This window comes from Uloborus diversus, chromosome 8, assembly GCF_026930045.1.
Source record: "Uloborus diversus isolate 005 chromosome 8, Udiv.v.3.1, whole genome shotgun sequence".
In the NCBI taxonomy this organism is placed as follows: domain Eukaryota; kingdom Metazoa; phylum Arthropoda; class Arachnida; order Araneae; family Uloboridae; genus Uloborus; species Uloborus diversus.
The window spans coordinates 124,482,089-124,497,393 of NC_072738.1; the positions used below are offsets into that span (position 1 = coordinate 124,482,089).

At 34.0% G+C, this 15,305-nt stretch overlaps 1 protein-coding gene across 1 annotated transcript; it reads left to right on the top strand.

Annotated features, from left to right (window-relative positions):
- The first annotated feature begins 3,914 nt into the window (after positions 1-3,914).
- LOC129227782 (actin, clone 403-like) lies at positions 3,915-15,072 on the top strand. The gene is made up of 6 exons (XM_054862390.1): positions 3,915-4,073; positions 8,313-8,448; positions 9,641-9,928; positions 11,994-12,192; positions 13,649-13,939; positions 14,704-15,072. Exons 2-6 carry the CDS (start codon positions 8,323-8,325, stop codon positions 14,928-14,930), a joined length of 1,131 nt encoding a protein of 376 aa, XP_054718365.1. The 5' UTR covers positions 3,915-4,073; positions 8,313-8,322; the 3' UTR covers positions 14,931-15,072.
- The last annotated feature ends 233 nt before the right edge of the window (positions 15,073-15,305 follow it).

A 15,305-nucleotide genomic window follows, 5' to 3' on the forward strand; every position in this document is an offset into this window, starting at 1 on the left:
ATCTTTTTTTTTGAGCAATCACGATTGCTTATTGTTCTCATTTGACCGTCTTTGATGTTCCGTGCCTTTTTCAACCACCACCGCCACCTGCAGGCGCGGCTCCGTCCTCCGGTAGCCGCTCCGGGTCGGTGGCGTCCATGTCCTAGACACACGCACGCTAATACACATACACACTCACACACATACACACATGCCAACGTGCATACACACAGGTCTACACACACACAAAAGCCTACACATACACAACTAATACACACGTCTCCGTTCAACAGGAGGGTAGACTTGGAGGGACAAGAGCCGTGTCTAGAAACAATTACGTAGAGTAGTAACCAATGAGTAGGGTCCTGTCGCAACTCGTGATTGCGAAAAACATAATTTGAATTCAAAATTTAAGAATTCAAATTAATTTTTTTAATTTTTTTCAATTTTATGCTTACAGTGGTGTGGAAAAGTTGCATTCAGAATGCATCTAGTAATTTATTATTAAAGGTCTCAACAATGTTTTCAAATAAACGCGTTGAAAAATATTGCTCAAAAAAAAAAAAAAAAGCCTTTAGAAAAATACATTTTAACCACGGTACAAAAAGCTACTGCAAGTATTAATACGCATGGAAAATAAAAATGGTTTCAGAATTTCAGACAATTTTGTGCTATTAACTAGCCAAACAGTTTGTATTTAAAGTTAATAGTATTTTGAAAATGAAATGTTTTATAAGTTGCGTAACTTTTGGATCACCCTGTATATTAATCGATTCAAAAATATTGAGTATTACTTTTTTAATGGCTTCGGCCACTCCTGATGGAAGTCACGTGGACGATTTTCTTAGAGTTTGGCTCCTCTACAACACTATACATATATATACATATATATTTGTGATTTTTTGGAAGCACTTCTTTTTCTTCTTTTTTTTGGATAATATTTAAGTGCCTTGGGCATTGGAAAAAATAAGTAAAAATTGAAAATATTCTGCATGTGCGATGTATGTTCAAAACAAGAGACAACTTTTGCACCCACGCAGATTTCTTTATCCGCTCCAATCTAGCAAACACAGCAGAGGGGCTATGGGTTTCGTTGATTCTATTACTTATTATAGTCCAATTACTAAAGTACTTAAAATGTTTGAAATGTCACAGAGCTATGTGTGACGACTTCAGTTGGGTTATTAGTCCAGTCATTATAGTAAGTTCACCTCGGAATTCGAGATATCCAGCTGTAAGTCTGTAAATACTTGTATATTGACACCTTAAAAGTTGTCTCAAAACCTACATGTGGTAGGGTGTACGCAACTATTAAATTTCAAGGTCAAAGGTCACAAAAATCGTTTTTTTTTTGCGTTTTTTTTTTTTTTGTAAATATCTCATTTCCAATGGGTTTTTTGCTATTTGTATTTATTATCAACATTGTAGAATACAAAATTCTCTACAATTTTGTTTAAAAATTTTTTTTATACGGTTTTCGAAATAGAGAGCGGAGAGCGCGCGGTCACAGGATCACTTCAGGTCAACCGTTGCCTCCGGTCGAAAACGCGCCATGTATAGTTGATGAAATATCGATAAATCAATGATTATAAATATTTGTCAATTTTTATTAACTATTATATTATATTTTATCATTTTTTTTCCTAAATTATCCACTTTTTATTCAGTATTAATTTACTTAACAGCACTTACCTACCCATGTTATTGCAGAATTGTTAATGAAAATGTAGGAATTACATTTGAATTTTAACCTAATTAATATTAATAACTTCTTATATGATGAAAAAAAAAAACCAAATAAATTATGAAATAATCTTTTTATTAAAAAATATCATTCAATACATTTATTTTTATTAAAAGTAAAAAATGGAATAAAGAGTACAAAAACTACAATCTATAATTTTAATCATCTTCTTCCGTAGTGTACTACGTAGTTACCGAGATACGATTCAAACTGGAATAAAGAGAAGATGGTCGTAACTATACAATACAATTTTAAAATTTACAGATTTTAAAGAAGATGCAATTAATTGTTTTCTATTTAAAATGTCATTAGTGTAAATGGGAATATAATTATGATTAAGTTTTTCCCTTAATTATTTTTTAATTTTAGGAAACGGTTATCAGTATTATTGAATAGATATAAATTCAATGCATGAAGAAAATGATAAAATATAATATAATAGTTAATAAAAATTGGCAAATATTTATAATCATTGATTTATCGATAGTTCATCAACTATATATGGCGCGTTTTCGACCGGAGGCACCGGTTGACCTGAAGTGATCCTGTGACCGCGCGCTCTCCGCCCTCTATCTCGAAAACCGTTCACCGTATAAAAAAAATTTTTTCAACAAAATTTGTAGAGAATTTCGTATTCTACAATATTATTAATAAGTACAAATAGTAAAAAACCCATAGAAAATTTTAAAAAATAAAAAAAAAAAAAAAGCGCAAATCACCGATTTTGTGACTTTTGATCTTGAAATTTAATAGTTGCGTACACCCTACTATATATAGGTTTTGAGACAATTTTTAGGGTGTCAATATATGGACTATAAAGACATAGTTTGCGACGCCAAGGGCCACTTATTCCTGTTGTTTAGTTTTTGGACATTTGTAAGGAAAAAAACCATTCTTCCAATTTTAACTAGAAGGATCATGTGTTTTTCCTCTTGCTTTGAGGAAAACTCGTCTCTGGTGGCGGGAACTTTTTCCTCTGCATTTTTCACATACTGGTTAACTGTTTGTTGTATAGTTTTGTGAGGGTTGATTCAAGAAACAAGTAAAATACGATACATAGCGTAAACTGGAACATTTTAAAATGAGTTTGAAAATTTTCCCAATTTTTTTCAACAAAAAATAAATGTTTACACAATTAAAGGGTACAGGGGGGGGGGGTAGATGGGAAGAAGAATCAACGTTGTTGTCATTTGACAACGATGTACTTATCAAGGGCGCCCATATAGGGGGGCAAGGGGGCGCTTGAGCCCCCCTTTAAAATTAGAACTTCCTTGCTTTTAGTACTTTTTTTCTTTGCAAAAATGTAAAAACATTTTTTTCTCCAGCCATTAATGAATAAGTTATTAAAAATGACAAATTTTAATGACTCAAATCTGTCCTGAAATCAGTTTCCACGGGGAAAATATCCATCTAAACCATGAGGAAAATATTTCAGCCCCCCCCCCCCTTGCAACTTTGCATATGGGCGCCCATGGTACTTATTATCTGACATATTTTTCACACGATTTTTTTTTTTTTTTTTGCAACAATGATCATAAGGTAATATGGTCAATTGACCAACAATGACCATGTTTTCTTCTGTTCTTTTTCTTCTTTTTTAAAGTCATTCCCTGCTTAAAATCCTGAACGCAGACTTGCACAAGAAGCATATGAATTTACGAGGGAAAGAGTCTATTCAAATTCTGACCTCAGATACTATGCAACTGGAGGTTATTTCAGCCGAAGTTGCTCCTGTATCTGATTTATAATTTGCTTAAAGAGACATAAACAATCCCGGCAAACGAAGTTTCAGGTGCATCCCAAGGTTTGCGTGCTAAATGTCCCGGGGAGAGGGGAAAGGTGGGGAGATCATAGGTAGGGGGGCAGCCCTCATCCGCAATGTCGTAGACTTCAATGGAGAAGTCGGCGTCTCTTTCCTTATTTTTCCGCGCCCAGAGGAATGTCTCTTCTCACACTTTGTTATTTCCATTTAGCATATCCCCAAAAACCGGCCGGTATGCTCTCTCCACCCTCACGTGAATATTTCGGGGTGCCTAAAGTAGGTGATGGCAAAGGCTCGACTCCCGTCTTCTGCCACCGCCCCAAAAATAGCACTCGTCCCTTTCTTTTAGGGAGGCGCTAGCGCTCTCCCACGCCAACAATTCCCTTCACTAGATTTCATATTTGGTTCGGTGTGTACCCGAAATAGCGACTGTGGTGCCAACGGCTTATCCGTATATGGTTTAGCCCGCGTTTTGCTGCTCGCCACGATTTTTAAAGCCATCCACCCTCCGTGCCATCCTCACTCGTTCACTCCTGTTCTCGACAGCTAGCAGCTTGTTCTCTCTCGTGCAGGACCTCACAACTCACGGTACGGATTTTCCCAACTTCTCTCATTGGATTTATTCTCTGAATCTTCTCTCTGCCTTGCCTCGGAGTACTGCCTTCGTGGAGTAGGGTCATCCAAGGGAAAAAATAAAAGTCTGCGATAGATTTGTGCGAATCCCAGGTCAGTTGGAAAAATATGGATTAGATCGAATTCCGATCAGGAATTAAAACGAATATAACCGGTACTGAGTGCAACTGAAATCTGCTGGAAATTGTAGTATTTGTTATTAATCCGTAAATTTTAGTTCAAATGTGATTGTTTTAAATGTTAGATCAGTTCAAAAAATATGGATTTGATTGTATTCCGATCAGGATTAAGAGTTTATCAACCTTTCAATAGTACGAATCTGCTGACAACTATTTCTGTTAGTGAGGAGTTTTTACTAATGATCCGTAAATTTTACCTAAACACCAAATTGTGAGTGCTTCAAATTATTTGAAGTGCCAGATCAGCTCAAAAACATGGATTAGATTAGGGATTAAAACTTTGCTACTTTCCCCTAGAATTCTGGTATCGTGTACAATTTGGAATCGTTTTAAATGATTATTTTTATTAGAGATTCGTAAATGTTGATTTAATATCGAATGCAATTGTTGTAAATGAGTTTGAATGGTTAGAATCGAACGAAGTCGGATTTTATTCACTTCAACTTCAACTTCAACTTCGTTGCCGATGCCTCTTTTATTCTAATAGGACGTGTGGAGCAGGCTCAACATCCAATGACGCAACAAGATGAAATTTTGATTCAAGTTTTTAAATGCATTTTAAAATATGGATTAGAATAATATTAAAACACTTATTTTAGAATTATTTCGGCTTAAGTTATCATAAAATAGAATTCATACCTGAATAAGTTATTTTCTTTCTTTTTTCGTTTTTTTTTCCAACGAAATCATTTATAATTTAAGATGGCTAAAAAAAACGTAATAGTTTTTCAGAAATTTCTCTTTTTGCTGGTTTTTTTAGAATACTCGAGTATTTGTTGAGAAAGTATTCAATATTATTGTTCCGAAAATTATTTTTAGCGCTTCAAAATTCTTTTTTTGGGAATGTATTTGCTAGATTTTGTAACCAAAGTTACAATACGGAAACAACTGAAAATTTCAATAACGATTTAGAAAAATATTAAGAACATATTAAATAACCTTATATTTTCTTCTTAGAATAGTTTATAATGTTTTTTATTACCATTAACTTCATGAAATCAGTTAATTACTAGAATATTAATCATAAATTAATGCAGCTAACGAAAGACAAATTTTAACTTTATGTTTCGACATTATTCTCAAAATCCATAATTTTGATCGAACTGCACTACAGAATTTCTAATTTTTGGAATTTATATAGTTGCTTTATTCGGTATCTTACAATTGACCAGAAAAACTTCCAAAACTTAAAGCAGAAAGAAATCAAGGCAGAGAAAAGATAAGTATGATTAGAAAATATGTTTTTAATGTGTTTACATTTTCTTATTGATGTTTTGTTTTAAATTACTGCATTGAAATATTTGTTTTCTTTATATTTTTTGTAAAGCTTTGTAATGGCTATTAGTACATACAAAATTTCAGCAGCATATAATGTGTTTTAACTTAATTTTACTTTGATTTTTAAAATTCATTTGCAACTAACTCACTTTAGGAGGTTCTATAAACATTGGGTAATTTAATATTTTTAAAGTTAATTTCGCAAAAAAAAAATATTTATCATTATTTCTGCAGTTAATGACATTATTCGTATGTGAGTTGTTATTTTGTCAAATTATCGATTGATATAAAAGTTAAAATTTTTGAGTTTCGAAATTCTGAATAAAAAGTTACCCTCTGTCAAAATTATTCAAAAATATGCAATATTGCAGTAAAAAAATAAGTATTGAAAAAATAAAGATTTTTTTAAATTTTATAAAATTTACTACTTATTTTTAAGAAACATTTTCAGTGTTTCTATTTATTTACTTCCATAATTGTCTCACATTCAAAATCGGTAGAGCTAAGATATAAGTTTTGTTTTAAACTGTGAAGTACAAATCTTATTCATTTATTGAGGATTATAATTTTCTTAATATAATATCATAGAACTTAAAAAAATAATAATTAATAAATTTAAAAGAAAACTAATAATAACAATAATAATAATAATGATGATAATAATAATAATAATAATAATAATAATAATAATAATAATAATAATAACTGAAAACACTTTCTCAATTCTTTTCCTTATGAACAAACTTTCCTAATAAATAATATTGATAATAATTAAGAAGAATATATTTACAATCAACATCCTTTTGTCCTTTTATGCTGAAGCTTTATATTAAATGCATATGATAAAACTTAAATATTAGACAGACATTGCAAAAGTAAAAAAGAAAAAAATAAGTAAAATAAAATAAAATAAAAGTATTCAAAAGGCGAGAAATTATTCACGCCATTGATACAATAAGAAGACTCGTTTACAATCCCCTGTCGAGTTTTCGTAATTAAAAGGGGGGGGGGAAGGAGAGTTTGCATTAAAAAAGTCCGATGCTTCTAAAAGAAATGAACTTGTCACAAAACTACTTAAGCAAAGAACAAATGAAAACTAGCATTCGTTTTAGTTTTACCCAGGTGCTTAGCTACTTCCAAGAGCCATATGCTAATACTGGATGCCTTCCAAGAGAGCTTTCTTGCCGCACTTCCTAAGTTAGGCATTTGAGATGTTGCCAACTATAACGTAAAATCGCGTGCGTTCAGCTGAGACGACTGGCACGTTATACGCTTCCTACACGATTTCCTTAATTGCTGTGCCGCCGACGGTTCATTAATAACTTTCTAAAAATATTTAGTGGAGAGAATTGATAAATTTATGAAGGAATCTCGGTCATCAGAGCTTCTATGATACATATTCGTTCAACGTTCAGCTCACAATAGAAAGATTACAACTCACTTTTAATTTTTCAAAATCCTATCTTGAATAGTACATTACTGGTATAGATGTTTAATTACAGGACTGTCGAATATTTTCTATTAAAAGAAAATGCTATGAGTTAACAATAATGACAAATTTTCCTATGTATTTTTAAATACTTCCCGAATCTTTCAGCTACCTTGTTTTGTTTCAAGTTCATTTATCAATGGTATTTTTTGAGTGCTTTTGAAATAAAGGCATCAAATAAGAAATAAATAAAATAAAATAAAAAACCAAACAAATGAAGCAATTACTGATATTTAAGAAATTTAGATTTAAAAATTTCAAGAAATACGTATTTATAATATTTAGGTTTCACATCATAATTTCTATAAATTTGGAAGTACATAGAAGTTTGACAACTAACTTAAAAGCAGACCAAGATAGTTAGCTTTAGCTCCTATACTATTCTTCCAATCAATAAAAACAAAATTAGCTACCAAGTTGTTAATTTGTAGCTAAAAACAAATTTCTAAATATTTATTTTCCCCGGTTAAATAATTAAGTCTTTTTGATTCTATTATTTCCATTTTTTTTATTTCGATCAATCTTCTATGTTTATAAGTTTAGTAAATGATCTTAAGAGAGGAAAAGATGCAGCAAGAAAAATTGAGGTGGAGTAAAAGGAGATGCTGCAGTCTAAAGTCATTTTTTGAAAAATCCAGAGTAGTTGCATGCAGGGCAGAGTTGACGATAAAGTCTCGGTGGATTTTGATCAGAGGACCTTCGAGATACTAATCCAGTACTTTACCACGCATATGGCGTGCGCTCAGAGCATACAATATGACTCTGCCCCTGATCCTTCAAGCCCTTTTAGCGTAGCGGCAAAGTACTGGATTAATACCTCGAAGGTCCGCGGTTCAAAAACTACCGAAACCTTTTTCCGTTGACTCTGCTTTGCATAACATAATAATAATATAACCATAACATGTACACCACAAAGGTATTTTACTTATCCAATGGGGTGATGATGGCATTAAAGAGTACAGTGGACGCCGGGTAATTGAATCAGTGGTTAATTGAATCAACCGCTTGAATGAATCAAATCGTCAAAAACAGAACAAAATCCAGCTGTATTGAATTAGCCGCTTTATTGAATCAGCCGCTTTATGGGATCAAAACTGTTCAGAACAAACATGATTCATATAAGCGCCGGTTACTGTATAAGAAACACAACGCACGGTACACAAAATTCTCTTAGCTCATGCATTACTGTAAATTCCCGTGAAAATATCTTTTGAATCGATCTTGAGTTTTGTGTATTTTTTTCCTCAGACCAGTCACCATGTGCGACGACGAAGTAGCCGCCCTCGTTGTTGACAACGGATCCGGTATGTGCAAGGCCGGATTCGCCGGAGATGACGCTCCCAGAGCTGTCTTCCCCTCCATCGTCGGCAGACCCAGACATCAAGTAAGTGCAAACTACATCTTCTCCAAATGTTGAAAGTTAACTGAAGTTTTCAACAGCAGAACAACCAGTTGTCCTTAAGCTAACAATCCAGACTCAGTAAAAAATATACAAATACAAATGTGACGACCAGCAACAGGCTCTGGGCCCAGCTAGGTGGTCCTGGTCAATTTATAAGTCTCCAATGAAGATCAATGGCCCTCTTAAAGCTATCCACCCCATTGCTCATTACCACCTCTTCCGGTAAGCTATTCCAAGTGCCCGCAACCCTACTAAAATAGTAGTTTTTCCTAATTTCCAGGTTAGCCTGAGATTTGAATAGCTTAAAACAATGACCCCTCATCCTGCTTTCCGTGCAAAAATTTAATCCATTAACATTTTTCATTTTCATAAATTTAAACAACTGAATCATATGCCCTCTGACTCTCCTTTGCTCCAGGCTATCTAAGGAATCTTAGTAGCAATATCAATCCAAACTCTTCAGTATTAATGCTTGAACTACTCCTAAGCTGTCTATAAAAAATTCTAAATGTTTTTTTAGAAAAGCCGGAATCTTTTAATAAAGTCAGCCATGGAGAAATATGTGTTAATATCGAAATGCAATTTTACCTTTTTCATTCACAACAATATAGATGCTTTCTTAATACAAAGAGAGGACAAATCTCAAACAAACTCAAAATTATTGTTGCTTTTTTTAAATGGAAAACTTATGATTCAAAAATAAAAATTTAATAAAAATCCTTTAGTAAATTAAAATTTCTATTAAATAAGCAAGGATGAAATAAACAAATAAATTAACACTACAGATGTGAATATTATCTGAAAAACTCCATTTCTCTACTCATCTTCCCTAAATTTAAAATCAAAACGTCTCAATAACTTTTTTTAAAAAATAGATATGAAAGGTTTTATGTATAACCAAAATATTTTATGTAACGGTGAGAAAGCTTGAATTCGTTTATGGGAAAATCAAGCTTAATTTGTATTAACAGAAACCATTTTGCTCCCCCCTCCCTCCAAAAAAGCAAGAAAATAATTTTAACTTTTAAAGAAACAATGAATTTTCGAGATACACAGTTTACACAAGAGTTTAACTCTGTTCCATCCAATGCACTGTCATACTATAACGGTCTTTACAGACGTTTTGAACTTCGTGCAGTTTCCTGAATTTTGTTTCCTTTTGTCTATCTCATAGGGTGTCATGGTCGGCATGGGTCAAAAGGACAGCTACGTAGGAGATGAAGCCCAGAGCAAGAGAGGTATCCTCACCCTGAAATACCCCATCGAACACGGTATCATCACCAACTGGGATGATATGGAAAAGATCTGGCATCACACCTTCTACAATGAGCTCCGAGTCGCCCCTGAAGAACACCCCGTTTTGCTCACAGAGGCTCCCCTCAACCCCAAAGCCAACAGGGAAAAGATGACTCAAATCATGTTTGAAACCTTCAACACACCCGCCATGTATGTTGCCATCCAGGTGAGTAAACCATCGCTCGAAGAATCTTTAACAAATTCGCAGACGAATACTTTGCTAGTCAGAGACTCCAATTCTTAAAACGATTTCCCTTCAATACACTTTACACCACCTAAATGACGTTGAAAAAATATTATATCATTTGAGATACAATTGATCCGCCTAAATGCAATTTAAGAATTATTATAACATTTTAGATACATTAGTGGAAGAATTTTGATACCATCTTAAATGCATTTGAACAGCTGAAGAATGTTTTATACCATTTTAAATATATTTGAACCTATGAAGAATTTTTATATCATCTTAAATACATTTGAAAAGTCAAAACAGTAATTGGTGAATTATTCTCTCATCTTAAATACAGTTGATCTACTTAGTTACAGAACCATTATATAACCTTAAATACATTTGACCCGGCTGAGTGCAGTCGAAGAAATTTTATATCATAATACATTTGAACCACTGAAGTTTTTTTATATCTTCCTAGATGCATTTGAGCCGTCCAAAAGTAACCGACGAATTTACTCTTTCATCTTAAATTCAGTCGACCTGCTTGATTACAGCATCTTAATATCACCTTAAATACATTTGACCCGCCTAAATGCAGTTAAGAATAACTATACCATTCCAAATAAATTTGAAGCGCCTAAATGAAGCTAAAGAATGTCTGGTCTTCGGATTTTATAAAATTATACTTTATAGCAGAAGAGTTAGAAAGTCGAAAGGAATTTAGTTTTCGTGTAGTGAATAGTTAAATGAGAGGACAGTAATAATTGCAATGTAATTAATACAATATCAAAATTACTGCTGAAATAATCATGAAAAGCTCAAACCACTTAGCAGTAAAGTAAAGAATAATCTGCAATTAAAAGTGAAAATTGACTTTTAATCACATAGCAAACCCCAAACTCATCAGTTTCAAATTTTTCACGGATGTAAAATATATTTATTTATTTATTTATTTTATTATTATTATTATTATTATTATTTTTTTTTTTGCCTAAACACATGCGGTAGATTGAAGAAATAAGTTTTTCTCATCAAAATTACTAATTGTAAGTTCAAATCAGTCACAAAAGGAGTGCGTAGAACATTATAGTATTAATCATTTGATGCTATTTAATAAGCTTTATTTCTGACACGCAATAGGTTTAGGAAATTATTTGAAAAATATATTGAAATTACAGAACTCACTGATAATATGAATTCATACACAAACAAAAGATTTAAAATAAATACATTAAAGTGATTCTAATTGTAAGAGAAAGAAGACAAAAGATGCTTCCTTCCGAAGAGCTTCCCACCCCGACACTCTCAGTTGAAGTTTTGAAAACAAGCCAATGTGAGTTGGAAAAGACAAATTGTTTGATTGTTTCTATTGCCGTGATTCGACGAATGTGTGGAAGCAAAAATAATAGAGTTAGAAACTATAAAATGTAAGATTGCAGTGGGCAAATAAATGAATAACTATATCGTACAACTGCTAAGAATCAAATTGACTATTGGAAAAATTCATTAACTAAAGAGAAACAAGAAGAATTAGGCCTTATTTTTATTTTATTTATTTATTTATTTATTTGCGGCAGACTCTTTATATAATCCAATTTTAATGGAATAAATTCATTAAATTAGCCTGCTAGATATGCATAATGTTCGTGAATGTACATATGTGCTTAAATAAATTAATGCTTTTCCTTAACTTCTTTACTTATAATCTAATTATACAGCAGCATTAAAAAAAAAAGATTAAAGTATCGAGATTCAAAACAGCTTTTTTACCAAGAAGAAAAAAACCCAAGCAATGAGATTAAAAACTACTTTTTCACCAAAAAATAAGTAAACCCAAGTACAGAGATTAAAAACGGCTTTTTTTACCAAAAAGGAACAAATCCAAATACCAAAAGTAAAAGCTGCTTTCATAGCAAAATTGAAAACTATTCAAGTTCCGAGGTTACAAATTGCTTTCTCAGCAAAAACTGGGAATGTCCAGAAAAATTGCTAAACTTCACAGAGCTTATGTATTCTACCAATGGGAATACTGAAGTACCATTTTTGTTATCCTCAGGCTGTGCTGTCCCTCTATGCTTCCGGTAGGACAACTGGTATTGTGCTCGACTCCGGCGATGGTGTCTCCCACACCGTCCCCATCTATGAAGGTTATGCTCTTCCTCACGCTATCTTGCGTCTGGACTTAGCCGGTAGGGACCTCACAGACTACCTCATGAAGATCCTCACCGAACGTGGTTATTCTTTCGTCACCACAGGTAATATCCCACTTTCATACCTTAACTCATTTTGAGGCCACTTTTATCTATTCGTTCCACATTAAAATTAATTTCCGTATTAAGATTGGTTTGAGAGAAGAGCTTTATTTCGGTTTTTATGTCAGAGAAAAATTATACTTAATTTTAAGCCTTGTCCTGTTTTCAGGAAAAGGGGAGTTTAATTTCGGAATTTTAACATTGCTGTAGTATACTTCCCTCAGTCTCAGAAAGGTTCTAGTAATTAGATATGGTCAAATGGTTGATTTAGGGTCACTTGTTAAACTTGGTAGGAATTTATGTCCCACTGCCTTATGTCGGGTTTAACCCTTTCTTTTACGGACAGAAACGGTAAAACTCGTCAGTTTCTTTTAAATCGAGGCTTGGAATCCCAGTGCCACTTAGTTCAATCAACAGGTGGGAAACAGCAAAGACTGATTTCACTTTCGGAGCTTGTTGAAAACTAACTGCTGAGACGATAATAAAGCCGAGAATGACGGAAGTTTTTAACAAAAGTTGTAAACAAAAAGGTAACAATTTGATACGCTAATTGCTTTCGTTTACGAATACCATAGATTTCCCCAAAACTAATACAACGACAAACGTTTAGTAAACTTTCTTTGCAATATCGAATTTGTAGGCTTTTTAAATATTATGTACTACTCAGAGTTTAGACTTTTAAGGTTCTTTAGGTTCTTTTTGAGGCATCAGCGTAATATGCTTGAAGAGAGATGGGAAAATTTTTAATAAAAATTATATATATCCATTCATTTCTCATTTATGTACAAAGTAACATATGCTAGATTCAGAATTAAGACGGAGAAAAAAAATCTTAAGACTGCACAATTGCGAGTGTAATTAGTCTAGCAAAAATAAAGTATTGAACTTGCGTTTGATTTAAATGGGAAGCAGCATGTCGTGTAAAGTATCCCAAGCACAAGCGAAACGTTGTTCAGGAGAACGTTTTATAAACCCAACTAGCGGTACCTGCACGGCTTTGTCCGTAGTATAAAAGTAAAAGGTTATCAGTTTGGTTCGCCTGTATATTTACAAATAATGAATGATGAATATTTCGCCAATTTGTTATCTTCATTTGCTCGCCCATGTTACGGTTCCACGTTATGACAATTTGGAAATTTACTTGTCCACGTTATGATAATTTTCTCGGTAAAATGTTCTTAAAATTGGAATAGAAAAAGAACAAAATCGAATTTTTGAAAAAACGCTTCGAGCTGCACACCCTCATGCTACAAGCTAATTTTGTGCCAAATTTCGTGAAAATGGGCCGAACGGTCTAGGCGCTATGCGCGTCGCAGAGAGATATCCTGACAGAGATCCAGATATCCAGATAAACGTTGAGCTTTATTACGAGTAAAAATTAAGAAACCCGCACGTAAATTTTTCTTCGACTTGAAAATGTATCTCGATAACGACGATCTCGTTTTCTCCCCCCATGCAGCTGAGAGGGAAATCGTCCGCGACATCAAGGAGAAGCTGTGCTACGTCGCCCTGGACTTCGAGCAGGAGATGGCCACCGCCGCCTCCACCTCTTCCCTCGAGAAGTCCTACGAGTTGCCCGACGGTCAGGTCATCACCATCGGCAACGAGAGGTTCCGCTGCCCAGAGGCCCTCTTCCAGCCTTCCTTCTTGGGAATGGAGTCCTGCGGCATCCACGAGACCACCTTCAATTCCATCATGAAGTGCGACATTGATATCCGTAAGGATCTCTATGCCAACACTGTGCTCTCTGGTGAGTGTCCGCTTCCTCACTCCTTTTGTTCCAGAATAAATCTAAATTAAAATTTTATTACGCAACTAAGCTTTAATTCAAACGTGAAGTATGAGAATGCTATCTCTTGGGAATTATATACCAACACCTCTTTGGTGAGGGTCCACTTCCACTCCTCTTAGTTCAAGAACAAAATTTTCCCTTTCTGAAACTAAATTTTAATAAGAATCTAAACTTCGATTACATCACGAAGTGCGATGCTAATACCCCCCTATGCCAACACTACACTTAAGTGGGTATTCACTTGCACTTCCTTTGTTCAAGAATAGATTTTCTCCTTTCCAAAACTTAACTTCGTAAAAAACTAAACTTTAATTCCATCATAAAGTGCAATGTTGATATCCGTAAAGATTTTATGAAAAACCATACTAAGAAAATAATGCGGGAGGCCTATATTCTTCAAAAATTTTATCCATTCTTAATTAGTGCAAATTTTGTCTAGTATAAAACTGAAAGGCAAAGATTGTATTGAAAAAAGAAAAAAAGACAAATGCAGGGCGTTATTGTGTATTCAAATCAAGCCCTGCTTGTACAATCAATTGAGTAAAATATTAATAAATATTTCAGTTCCATTATAATTGGGCACAACCACTAGGAAAACCACTGTTCTAAAGCCACCTAAGTTTCCCTCGCCTATATGCAAGAAATTTCGAAGCTTAACAAACGATATGATTCTAAAAATACACAGTCAAGAAGGTAAACTTACCTTCCTCTTTGCTCCACAGGTGGTACCACCATGTACCCAGGTATTGCTGACAGAATGCAGAAGGAAATCACCTCCTTGGCACCCAGCACCATGAAGATCAAGATCATCGCTCCCCCTGAGAGGAAGTACTCCGTATGGATCGGTGGATCCATCTTGGCCTCCCTGTCCACCTTCCAGCAGATGTGGATCTCCAAACAAGAGTACGACGAGTCTGGTCCATCCATTGTCCACCGCAAGTGCTTCTAAACGAACTGACGAGAGTTAGTGACCACCAGCCACTACTGGAACAAAAATAACTTATTCAAAAAAGTGCTATATGTTTCCTGCTGTCTTTGACGAGAACACTGTCCTTTGATGGCTGTAAAATAAAGTTTAACTGTGTTAAGAACTGAGGACACTTTATATGTATGTTTCTGTTCTTTTCTTTTCTTTTGGAACGAAGTTTCTATACGAAGCATCACACGGGGAAAATTGGTAACAATCACACAATATCTTACTTTTCATTTGAAGGTTATGACTTGTTCCAAAATAGGACCAGACAGAGGCATTGATTCCATTGCTGCCTCTGGTACCTTCAAATGAACTGCTTCTAAGAAGAATAACTGAAGAAATAGATTCTTT